General features: G+C 42.0%; 1 protein-coding gene across 1 annotated transcript in view; it reads right to left on the bottom strand.

Moving 5' to 3' along the window:
* The window catches only part of TXLNB (taxilin beta), a 59,509-nt gene that overhangs the window by 24,657 nt on the left and 21,216 nt on the right, over positions 1-13,636 (bottom strand). Inside the window, exon 4 of the mRNA XM_045294587.1 lies at positions 5,524-5,910. Within this exon, the coding sequence (XP_045150522.1) occupies positions 5,524-5,910 (387 nt within the window). The remainder of the gene's footprint in view (positions 1-5,523; positions 5,911-13,636) is intronic.

Raw genomic sequence — 13,636 nt, 5'->3', positions numbered from 1 at the left:
TACGTGAGTCGCCGTGGATTTGTTTCTCCTGATTATTTGTTTCTCCTGAATAATAAAATGATTATTTTAAAAAAAAGAAAGTCACTCGGGGCTCAGAGAATTCAGGATGGGGCCTAGGACAGGAGATCCATGTGCTGGGTAAACAGGCCTGTAGGGTGTCCATCTTCAGGTCTCTCTAGAGCCAGCAGTGCTCAGCCCCACGGGAAAAGTCGGGGGGACAGGGTTCCAACCGCGAGTACACACGGTCCTCAGTGCAGGTGCTGCCAGGGCCTGGAGTTGGATAGTGGGTGATGGATAGGCTTGTGGAAAAGATGACAGGTCTCCTGGCGAGGGAATGAAAGGCCGGGATTTCTCACAAACACACTTCACACCGTTTTGCTCTCTTGGCCGTGGCCTGAACAAAAGGCCACTCTGTTTTGCGGATGGAGGAGCGATTGTGTGGTACTTTGGGTGGGCACACATGGAAACCATGACCTAGGAACTGCAGCGTTGCGCGGCCCAGGTATTGGAAATGTAAGCGACCATGGCGTTAGCTTGTTCTAAGGAAACACTTGCGTTCAAAAGTTTAAACAAGGAGACCGGGGTGGCTGTTGAGATCGATGCTAAGACTCCAAGTTCCACAAAGGAAGTCTTGGAAAATATGCTGGCTATGTTAGCTCTGTCGGAAAGGGCAATCATCTCCTGTGTCACAAAGGGTCATTGAAGTGGTGGGTGTAAATTTTGAATCTGAAAGCAATGTTATGTTTTAAATCTTCTTTAACTCTCAAGGGAAACATCTAATTTCCCCCTCTTCTGCTTTGTTAACACCGAAGAATTGGAAATTAACTTTTATAGCATCTTTTGTTCTCTGTTCTCCTCAATCAGAACTCTTCATTCATCGCTAACCACTAACAATGGGCCCGCATTTCCTCCATCTCTACATTGAGAAGTGTTTACTCTGCTATTGCGCTGCCCCTTCTTTCAGAATAAAAGGGCTTCATCTTGCTACATCACACCAAAGAGAGAGACACTTACCCTGCTGACAAGTGATACAGTTATTTTAGGACTCCTTTCAGTTCTGATTAATTGTTAATATGAAAGCTCCCGTCACTGTTGGCAAGTCAATTTGTTCCTCACTTAGTAGCCTCCCAAGCTCAAATTATGTAACAGGATTTTTGAAAAGCAATAATGTTCAAGCAGAAGTAATTGTGCAAAGCTTTAACGTAATAGAATCATGTGCTCAAGAGTGAAAACGGATACTGAAAATACAGACTCTGGAAATTGTTTATCACCATATTTCCTCTTTCTTCTACACTATTAGCTTTTCCCTAATTTTAATGGCTTCTGATACCAGAGTAATATTTTATCCATTCTTTACATTCACTGAGTGACAACTTCTTAGGACTATCACAGGAGTCCTCTGTACTTTCTAATATGAAGGGCAAGGATACAGGATGCTCGTTCCCCAAGCTTCAGAATGGGAACCCAGGCTGTATGTTGTGACTTGCTGTCCAGTCAATTCTGACGGATGGTGACTTCATGTGTTAGAGCAGAAACACCTCATAGGGTTTTCCTTCATGGTAATCTTAATTAAGCAGGTTGCTGGGCCTGTTTACCTTGCTGCCGCTGGGGGGACTTGAAGCCCCAACCTTTAGGTTCACAGTCAAGCACAAAGTGGACCACACAGGGGCCTTTCGAGTACATGTATTTCCTTAAAAAGGATTATGGTCACCAGCTAAGAGGAACTGAGTATGTGTATGAATATAATGGTCTCCTCACTGCCTCTAGTCTGCTTAGAAGTCAGTAAGTTCACGGGCTTAGAACTGCAGTCTGGGATCCGAATGCCATTTGCATGCATAACCATTCCATCCATGAATAAATGATTAAGTGAAAGAATTGTCCTGCACCACAAAGAAACGGAGATTTTATTCACGGGCAGCTGGCTACAAAGAAGAGACAGATGTTAGGATTGCATCAACCCCATGCCAAACCATTAGAATACCCAGTCCTGGCCCCCAAGATGTCAGCTTCCATTTCACATTAGGGTACTTTTTTTTTTTGGTCAGTGGGAGAAAATGTGAATCTAGCTAAATCTTACAAAGCTTGAGTTTATTGAGGAGGAATTTGCAATCACTTAGACACTGTCTGAGATAAAAATTCCCCCCTTTTTAGCCAACCCTTTATGCGTTGTGAAAATTAATCATGCAAATAATGTTGAGGGGCAGTCTGAAATAACGGAGATGGCAAAGTCTGTAAGCATGACCGTGTAGCTCAGAATGGATGAGGTGCCTGGCACGCAGTCCATAAGCATCCCGTGAATGTTTATTTAATGAGTCCGTGAATTATTCATTTATAGACGGTCATATGAATAGTTTGGACGAGATGATTCCTCTGGTCCTTTCCACAGGAAAATTCTGGGATACTGTGATAACAAGGCCTTCTTAGGAATATGTGATAACAAGGCCTTTACCAGGAATATGTGACCCAGGACACGTACCTGTCTCTTACTAGGCAGATCTTGCTCAGCACGGGGTGACGCTCAGATTTATCGCTTCAAATAAGTGTAGTCTTTTTTGAAACAAGCCCACATCTCAGACCTCCCTAGTCCTTTACTCAATTATCTTCCACTGTAAGACTTTGTGGACTTGACGTGTATGACTCATTGAAGAAGCAATGTCAAGAAACATCGTGGACATTTAAATTTAGAGTGGAGGAAACAGGGTATGAGTTTTCCTATTGTATTCGTCCAAGTCCCTAGTCCGTGTAATTTAGATTCAGCTATACTTAAGCTGTTTTCCTTCCATTATGGCCATGCAAACTCAAAATGCACGTACTTTTCTGCAAATAATGATAAAGCCTGCGCTAAAATGCAAGAAACGTCTTAAAGGCTTTGTAGAGTAAACAGAATTTAAAATATTCTCGTTGGAAGTGGACACTTCTAAAACGGGAATGACATATTGTAAGTGTCTGTCTGTCTGTCTGTCTCTCTCTTTTTTTTTTACAGCTTTTGACTTGGCAGCAGACTGCAGTTGGCAGCTACATGGGGTGGGTAACATTTTTATAGAGAACTCTCCATCTTTTCTAATCTGAAGAGTTCCAAACAATGGCAGCTATGGATGATGAGGTAAGATTCTCCTCAAAGAGAGGGTCAGAGAGGGAGAGCACTACTTTTTGTAAATAAACTAAATTCCCATTTCTGGCTGATCCTGAAACACCCATGTTCAAGGAATACTCAAGCAGGCCAGCTAAGAAAAAAGAAGAAAAGAATTGCCCTGTGATTTGAGTTGCTGCTCACGAGACAGAGTTTACAGTGCACAATGTTAATTTCCTGCCTAAAAAAAACCCCCAAAACAAAAAACTCAACATTTTTCATAGAAGTATAAATAGAATACAGATGCCTCTGAACATAACAGCCACACCAGCCAAGATACAATCTAAAATTACTCAACATACGAAGAACCTAAAAAACGTGGACCATCGCTTCTCGGCGTTTTGCCTAAGATCAAGTGTAAAAATGTGGACCAAACTCAACTGCAGTGGACATCTCTTCCACAATGACCCAAATGTGGAATTAGCAGATACAAATTTTAAAGAATTTAAAAGTGCAACTATGGCTAATGATGTAAAAGAACGTATTCTCTCAGAGAATGGAAAGAAAAATTTCATGAAAGAAAAATGAGCTACAAAAACAGACCAAAGAGACGGAAAATTATAGTGCTTGAAATAAAACAAACCAAACAAAAATACTGAATGTATACTTTAAAGTAGAATCAGATGACTAAAAAAAGAGTAAGTAAATTTGAAAACAGATCAATAGAAGGGATCCGCCAATTAAAGCTGGGTAAAGAACATGAAGAGGGATTCAGGAGCCTGTCGGAGAATAGATAAAAGTCAAAAACTCATGAGGTTGGAGTTTTCAAAGGAAAAAGAACGGGATAGAAAAAAATGTATTTTTTGCCTTCAAAATTTCAAAGCTATGTATATTGCTGTTTAAAACTTATTGTCATAAGACAATCACGATTTAAAGCATTGTTGATGTTAGGTATTGTCCACTTGGATCTGACTCTTGGTGATGCTATGGACAACAGAACAAAATACTATCAAGTCCTCCCAATTGTTGCTACGCATGAGCCCACTGTTACAGCCATTGTATCAACTCATCTCATTGAGTATCTTGCTCTTTTTCACCAACCATATACTTTACCAAGCATGATGTCCTTCTCAAATGACCCACCGGTCAAAGAAAACAATAAGGGAAATTAGAAAAAAATTGAATTTGAATCCTCGTATTGGTGCTGAAAACTTGCATAATCTTGGACAACTGATTTAGACTGGTGGTCGAGTTTCATCAGTAATTGGGTACGTTATCACTTCAGAGGATAGTTACAAAGATTAACTAATATATGTAAAGCAGTTAGCACAACTCATGGCACAAGGATAACTGATTTCATTTTGGTGCTGATAACTTGAGCCATTGTTGAGGCCAGCTGCGTGTACCTGCCATTTCCATCATTCTACATCTGAGTGCTACTCACATGTAGCGAGTGGTATGATTCCACCCTTTACGTCTTTTGGCCAGTTAACTAGACCTTGCCACTATGTCTAACTTCATTTTCCTCTCTCTACTATGCAACATTACTGAAAACCAGTTGGAGAAAGCTCAGCATTCTCTGACTGAAATACATTTCTTGGTGGTGCACCCATTCCCAGATTGCCCCTAGCAGCCTGAATTCTCCTCTTCCATAGCACAATCATCTAAGGGAATCAAGGAGCCTGCCTCCCAGGAAGTATCAACGGAGCCTTAGCGTCCATCAAACTAGCCTGCCATTTCCCAGATAGCAGCAACACTTTGGAAAGTGAGGAGCTATCATCCTCTTCTACTTTTTTACTCTAACTCGTGGTGCGAATGAGTTGTCCTCATTGATTTCATCAATACTAGCTGATGTTGTCTACTTTTTAAAATGCATCTCCCTTTAAACACATGTAATCATAACCACTTCACAGGAATACGGGTGGCTAATTAATCACTGTTTGTGAGAAGCTCCAGGGTCCTCCTTTGGAAGGAGTACCGTGGACTCATACAGCATTACTGGGAAAACCGACATCTTGCTTCCTTGAATGGAGTTCGTGTCTATGCACAATCAAATTAACTGCTCTGCCCCTGGCGCATGCTTTAATTAATGAAACCCTTGCAGATGGAATGAAGAGATTAGTCTATTATTTTAAAATTCAACAATTTAATTTGAAGAGCCACAGTGGTTTTTGAAGTAGCTTCTTTTTTTTTTTTTTTTTAACCCCGATGACTATTGACATTTTGGCTCTCAATCTTACTTCCTGATGCCAATTAGCTTTGTGCCAATTCATCTCGTAATAGGCAGACTTCCTTATAGACACAAAACGTGTTCAATTTGTACCAATTTATATTCCCAATAGCAGAATGAAGCCCTACCTTAAAAAACCAACAACCAACACTCAACATGATAAGGGGGAAAGGCACAGGCTCTATTAAGGGTATGTTGTGCCAGGTAGGTTGTGGGTACTTACGTGGTCTTCTTTAATTTTTCCGGTCCATCTGATGGGATTGGTATATGAGGAAAGAGGATCAGGAGGTTTATGGAAGGCCACAAGTGGGAAATTGTGAGGATTCGTATTTGAACACAAGCCTGTCTGATTCTCAAACTTCCATTCCTCCCAGGAGTGACAGAGGCCCTCAGACGGGCAGCATGTCAGAAGGTGTGTGGCTTGTGAGGCGATGCCTACCTTCAGAGTCTTGTTGTGTCTCTGCAGCTCGCGGCACAGACTCTCCAGTTTGCTTCGGGCGAGGATGGCTCTGCTGTGCTCGCTTTGCAGCTGGTCCTTTTCCTTTTGCAGTTGTCCCTGCTTCTTTTGTAAGAGCTTCAGGGTCTTCTGCTCAGCACGATGTTCCTCCAGCTAGACAAAAGGGGTGGACATGAGAGAAAAGGCAGAGACCGCTTGTGAGTTGACAGACGGGAACAAATGAAAAAAGACCTAAAGATTACTCTTCTGCTCTCTGGAAACTTTGCTGTTGTTGTTTTAACTCTTATCAGTGTTCCTCTGGAGCAAATGAACTTCACAAATGTCACTTGTATGGTACTTACAGTTTTTAGGGCCTAGAGTTTACAGATGTTTTCTCGGTTGCTATGATTATCATCATCACCATTATGGATCTCTCCTTACTTTGATCTCTTTGGTGTTCTGTTGTGACGAGGTGCAGTCAGTCTGTTCTGACTCATAGTGACCGACACCCAGCAGAACGAAGCACTGCCCAGTCCTGCACCATCCTCACAATTGTTCTGATGTTTGAGCCCAGTGTTGCAGCCACTGTGTCCGTCCATCTCTTTGAAGGCCTTCTTCTTTTTCACTGCTCCTCCACTTCACCAAGCTTGAGGTCCCTCTCCAGGGGCTGGTCTCTCCTGACCACATGGCCAAAGTATATGGGATGATGTCTCGTCATCCTTGACGCTAAGGAACTTTCTGGCTATACTTCTTCCAAGAAGAATTTATTTGTTCTTTTAGTAGTCTGTGGTATTTTAAATATTCTTCTCCAGCACTGTAATTCAAATGCATTGATCCTTCACATGTGAAATTTGGACATTGAATAAGGAAAACTGAACAAGAATCAACGCATTTCACCAGCAAGTGCTTTGAGTCCTTTTCATTTTCAGCAAGCAAATGCATGTCATCTGCATGTTGCTGGTTGTTAATAAGTCTTGCTCTAATCCTGATACTATATTCTCCTTCAGACAATTCAGCCTTTCTGATTTTTGTTCAGCTTACAGATTGAACAAGTACGGTGAGAAGATACAACTCCTATGCACACATTTCCTGATTTTAAACTAGAAAATTTCAAAGGACAGGTTGAGAAGGCAAAGTAAAATATTGTCATGAGATATGAAAAGACCTAGAGTTGGAAAACCAACAAAGGAAGGACACATTCAGCATATCTTACACTGAAAGAATTAAATACTGTAGACAATTGGACATCCCCTTACAGAAGGGTCACAAGGAAGAGATGGGCCAGTCAGGGTGCAGTGATGCACCCTGATGAAACAGACTGCTTTCCTCTAGTTCTTTAATGCTTCCTCCCTGTTCCCCACCCCCACTATCATGACCCCAATTCTACCTTACACATCTGGCTAGACTAGAGCATGTGCACAGGTACAGATAAGAGCTGGAAACACAGGGAATCCAGGAAAGATAAACCCCTCAGGACCAGTATGAGAGTAGGGATACCAGGAGGGTGAGATGAAGGTGGGGGAAGCAGGGGGGAACCTATTACAATGATCTACATATAACCCCCTCCTAGGGGGATGGACAACAGAAAAGAGGGTGAAGGGAGACATCGGTCAATGTAATGACATGAAAAAATAACAATAATTTTAAAATTATTAGGGTTCATGAGGAAAGGGGGGGCGAGTGGAGGGAAATGAGAAGCTGATGTACCAAGGGCTCAAGTAGAAAGAAAATGTTTTGAAAATGATGATGCAACATATGTACAAATGTGCTTGACACAATAGACAGATGGATGGATTGTTATAAGAGCTGTATGAGCCCCCAATAAAATGATTTTTAAAAAGCACCAAGGAAAATAAAATAGAAATGGATCTTTGTGGCAGAGACTACAACGGTCTATTATCAGCTAAAAAAAAGAAAAAGAAATAAAAATGCAAGCCCTGTGATGCTCAGCTTCCTGACACGATCACTGAAGACAAAAAAGGGTGCATAAGCAAATGTGGTGAAGAAAGCTGATGGTGCCCGGCTATCAAAAGATATAGCATCTGGGGTCTTAAAGCCTTGAAGATAAACAAGCGGCCATCCAGCTGAGAAGCAGCAGCGCCCACATGGAAGAAACACAGCAGCCTGTGTGATAATGAGGTGTCTATGGGATCAGGTATCAGGCATCTAAGACCCAGAATAAAACCATACCCAGGATGAATGGGTGTATGGAGGCAAGGAGTGGAGACCCAATGCCCATCTGTAGACAATTGGACATCCCCTCACAGAGGAGTCATAGGGAAGAGATGAACCAGTTAGGGTATAGGATAGCACAGATGAAACACAGAACTTTCCTCTAACTCTTTGGTGCTTCATTCCCCCCACTATCAAGACCTCAGTTCTACCTTACAAGTCGGATTAGACCAGAACATGCACACTGCTACAGATAAGAGCCCGCAATACAGGGACTCCAGGATAGATAAACTCCTCAGGACCAACCAGGAGAGTAAAGATACCAGAAGGATTAGAGGAGGAGAAAAGGGAAATCAATTACAAAGATCAAACTAGAGCCCCTTCCCAGAGGGACGAATAATGGAAAAGTGGGTGAGGGGCAACGAAGGACGATGTAAGATAGGAAAAAATAAACTATAATTTATCAAAGGTTTGTGAGGGAGGGTGGGCGGGGGAGGGAATGGGAAGAAAGGGGGAGCTGATATCAGGGGCTCCAGTGAAAAGAGAATGCTTTGAAAATGATGATGACGCCATATGTGCAAATGTGCTCGACACATTGGAGGACTGTATGGATTGTGATAAGAGATGTAAGAGCCCCCAATAAAAGTATTTTAAAAATTCAAATCCTGAGTTTCAATTGAAAGATCCTACGGACAAAATATTGAATGATTCAGGAAGTATCTAAAAATGGAAAGAATGCACAGTCACTGTACCAAAAAGAACTAGTCGACATTCCATCATTTCAGGAGACAGCACATGAGCAAAAATCAATGGTACTAAAGGAAGAAGTTCAAGCTGTGCTGAAAGCATTAGCTGAAAAATAAGGCTTCAGGAATTGATAGAAATGGAAATATTTCAGAGCTGATGAAACACTGGAAACACTCACTGGTCTATGCCAAGAATTTTGGAAGACAGCTACTTGGGCAACTGACTGGAAGAGATCCATATTTGTACTCATTCCAAAGAAAGGTGGCTCAATAGAATTCGGAAACTATAGAACAATATCGTTAATATCACATGCAAATAAAATTACACTGAAGATCATCCAACAACGATTTCAGCAGTACATTGACAGGAAGCTGCCAGGGATTCAGGCCAGATTCAGAAGATGATGTGGAACAAGGGATATCATTGCTGATATCAGATGAATCTTAGCTGAAAGCATCAAATACCTAAAAGATGTTTGCTTGTGTCTTGTTGACGATGCATAGATGTGACTGGATGGATCATAACAAACTGTGGATAATCTTGAGAAGAATGGGAATTCCAGAACATTTAATTGTGCTCATGTGTTCCTTGTATATGGATCAAGAGGCAGTTACAGAAACAGAGTAAGGGAATACTGCCTGGTTTAAAATCAGGAAAGATTGGTGGTTGTGGTAGTTACATCATCTGTTGTCATTTTGAGACTTATGAGTGAAGGGGTGGAGATTAGCTTGTCAATCAGGTCGCAGCTTGATGACATGACATCATTTGGAGGTGCTAAGGAGATAAATAGCTCACTGGAGGCAGGACACATGCTTACTCCCTGCAAAGCGTGCTGACTGACAAGACACAGGGAGCTAAGCTAGAGCCCTGGAGCTGAAGGAACCATGTGGTGCCCTGCCAGCACCGAGATACCTCTACCACCACTGGATCCACAAAACTTTCCACCCACTGGCCTTTGATCTTCCTGCATTTGGCGCCATTGCATGTGCTGCGTGAGTCTGAAGAGGACTTTATAGATTGGTATCTGGACCTATAGGCTAATGTCAGACTTCGGGACTTCATCTGGACTGGGCTGGAATGTTTGCTAAATATTCAATTGCTCTTGTATATAAAGCTCTTTCTTATACACATATGAGTGTCTATGAATTTGTTTCTCTAGTCTACCCAGACTAACACAGTGGTCTCGAGATAGTTTTAATTTTTTTTCACCCTAACTAATGATACCAGTTGATATAGAAAGACATTTTTCAGAATCTATAAACTGCTGGGATTTATGGGGATGTTTTGGCAGTGAGGAAATAGCAGTTAGATTTCTTGTGTTACATTTAGCTTCCACAATTCTTTCTCATAATAAGCTTGGACAACAAATTTTATAGACAAGAGGAAACAGGCCTCTTGATAAACAGAAGTTATTTATAAACTCCTTATAATTTGGACTGTGGTGTGAATTGTGAGAAAGAGGAAGAAAAGTAAGTACCCCTTGGCTAACTAAGCATGGGCAGTTTTCATCACGGCTTCAGAAATAGCCAATGCCCAATCTAGTGGCACGAACAGCAAATATCTGCAAAATGCTATACTCTGCACCCATCCTCAACTCCTCCATCTGCAGCGAGAAGAAAACGCGACCCTTGTTTCTGTCCAATCCAGGTGACGCTTCAGAATCCCTCGCAGTCACCCAGTAGCCAGGATGCTAATGTTCTGAGTAGGGTACGTTTAGCAGTTAAAACAGATAGCGAGTTACATTTGAATTTCAGAGAGATAAAGAATAATTCTCTTCAGAAAGTCTCTAGGTAGGGTAAATGGTTTGCAATTGGAGACTCCAACTCAGTGGTTCTGTGTATGAAAGCCCTGGTCTTGTGCTCCTCCAAAAATTGTTGTTATTGTTAGGTGTTATTGAATTGTTTCTGATTTATAGTACAGATCACAACTAACTAGATGGTGCCCGGCTATCAATTGGAATAGTGCCTGGGTCTTAAAGGCTTGTATTCAAACAAACAGCCTTCTAAGGTAGGTATCAACTTTGAACAAGCACTCCAGCCTGTGTGATCCGAAGATGACAATAACAAAATCCAAATATGATGAAGGGAAAAATATCAGAGCTTAAATTGTGAACGTCCAATTTGTGGAAGGCTGTGGAGGACAGTGGGAGCCCAGAATCCGTCTGCAGACCGTCTAGTCAGATTAAGCCTCTGGCAGCTCCCCTCTGTAAACTTGATGAAAGTGGATTGAACCATGGTATATAATATGATGCTTGAAGAGTTGACCTCCCTCTGGACCTAACCAGAATTTGCTCAAGCCTCAAACATTTCTCACTTGTCCACAACAGAAATTTCTCTCCGGCTTTTAAAATATAATAGGTGATCTTTTTATTCTTACTCTTTATTTTATTTTATTTTTCTTACTCTTTATTTTTATCTTTATATTGTTATCACTATTTTCTTCTTTCTGTTTCATTTTGCTTTTGTTTTTTATTGTGCCCATTAGGCTTCCCCATTTATGAAGCACAGACTGCTTGGATGCATGCAGACGAGAACTGATGCACCTAGGGGACCAGGTGGAGTGAGGGGAAGAGGGATGAAGGGCATTAGAGAACAAACAGTGAATGTGAGACTGGGGTGCGAGCATTAGAACTGATTGTGATGATGTACATACAACTCCTTAAAAAAGCGATTTATCTATGGAAGTGCATGATAGGTGAATATTATATCAAGAAAACTACTGGAAAAAAAAGAAAGAAACCAAACTTGACCTGTGGCCACCACGGGTGAAGGAGGAAGAGCGATTAGAGGACACCGAGTCAATGTGACGAGCGGTCAAGTCATTTGGAAAAGGATATCAATAATGGTTGCACAACACACGGAGTATAATCAATGGTACTAAATTATCCATGTAGAGGTTGTTGAATTGGAGACTATTTTGTTGCATATATTTGTGACACAATTAAAAGCAGCAATTAATTATACGGATAACAAAACAGAAGATCACAATTAAGAAATGCCCATGGAGCAGTTCTGCTCTGTAACACGGGGTTTGCCTTAAGTCAGAATGGGCTTTGTAGCCATGATTTTGTTGCTCTGTTTTTTCATGTCTTTAGTGATCATATTTAAAACATGACACGGACATCAATAGCTAAAAGCATATATTTGTGAATTATTTGCAAATGTAACTTGGTGTCTTTCTTTCCAGTTGTCATGTCTGCAAACAGTATGGGTTTCGCGGTTCAGTCACCTCATACATACGTGAAAATTGGACAACGAATAAGGAACGCCAGAGGAGAACGATGCATCTGAATTATGATATGCGTGAAGCATATCGAAAGTACCACAGACTGGCAAAGGAATGAGCAGTTCTGTGTTGGAAAAGGTACTGCCAAAATGGCCCTTAGAAGTGAGGAGGAAGACTTGGCTCATGCACTTTGGACATGTTGGCAGGCGAGCCCCGTGCTGGAGAAGGACATCATCATGCTTGGTGACGGTGAGGGGCAGCACAAAGAGGAGGACCCTCGAGAAAGACCCACACAGTGGCTGTACGTATGGGCGCAAACGTAACAATTGTGAGGCTGGTGCAGGAGTGGGCGGTGCTGGGTTCTGTCGGACACAGGGTCGCTGTGAGGCGTTGCTGCTCTGACAGCCCCTTACAGCACCACCCACACGCATGGGGAGCAGAGTGTGGAGATCAACCACCAGGAGCCAGCAGAGCCTAGCAAATTCTAGGAGCATCTATTTTAGACTGACAGCCTGTGTAAACACAGTCAAGTCGTAACCTTTTGCCCAGTATCATTTCCTCCTCTGATTCATTTCTCTTGGTGTCTGAGTAGTAGGTAGTACTTAGTGTCTGACTACGAGGGAGGTACTGGTCCCAAGAATGACCTTGCTCACCAACTGAAAGGAAAACTCCTGGGTACTTCTGGACCCCAGAGGAGTCTGATGAGATGGATGCACATGCCACATGGGCCCTGACATGTGCGTCAGTTTCCCCATCTTGAAAAAACATTTGCTCTTTTCGAACCCGATAAATAAGAATGTCACATCTTCTTTAGTTCACATCTTATCCAGCTCCTTCCACATTGAAACGACCACTATAAACTCTTGCCAGATTAAGCCAGGGATATTCATGCATCATACAGTCTCTTCATACTGGTGGGCAATTTCTACTTAGCAGTGGGAATTAGTATTAGAAAAAACTAGGTTTGTATTACAATAATGGATGTTGGTTGGAATTGATCTGCTTGAGGTTCAATTGGAAAATCAATGACATTTTACTTTATATTTCTTATGCTAAATTTGTGTTCATAGGCTAGATAAGATCCTTTCATTTTGCACCATAGTCATTAGATAAGAGTGGAATTACTCGTGCTTATATGTGGATTTTAAACAAGCTGTTGTCCTCTCTTGATATTTGTATGTTATTATTGTGATTGCTATTATGGTTTCGACTTGGCATTTTATAGATTAAACCTCATGACAGGGTTTTTCAACATCAACACTATTGACATTTGGAGCCAGAGGGCCAGCCTTGGGTACTGCAGGCTGTTGGAGCAGCACTCCTGCACCCTACCCACTAGATGCCAGTAGCACTCCAGATGGTGATGTCAAAAATGCCTCCAGACAGGGCCAAATGTCTCAGGATAGCAAAATTGCCCCCGTTTGGGAAACACTGCCCTGTGAACATTTACGCCTGTCAAGAGGATACCCAACCACATGTGTCCCATTAGGTGAAAACCAATGAGGTGGAAACCGAGCTCATTGCCACCAACTCATTTCCAATCACAGTGAACCTACACGGCAGAGCCAATGGCCCCACAGAATCTCCCAAGCTGTGATCTTTATGGCAGTGGCTGTCCATCCTCTCGCAGGGAGTGGCTCGGACAGTTGAACCCCTGTCCTGTCAACTGGGAGCTGAATGCGGCAGCTCTGCGCCGCCAGGGCACCTTCATTCGTTGAGAGATGTTGTTGTTGTTGTTTTTATCATTTTATTAGGG

The sequence above is a fragment of the Echinops telfairi genome, unplaced genomic scaffold (genome assembly GCF_000313985.2).
Source record: "Echinops telfairi isolate 266 unplaced genomic scaffold, ASM31398v2 ScPeMD7_3533;HRSCAF=4204_0, whole genome shotgun sequence".
NCBI lineage: Eukaryota > Metazoa > Chordata > Mammalia > Afrosoricida > Tenrecidae > Echinops > Echinops telfairi.
Note: the sequence above shows the minus strand (reverse complement) of the source record. Positions and strands in the feature narration are given on the sequence as shown.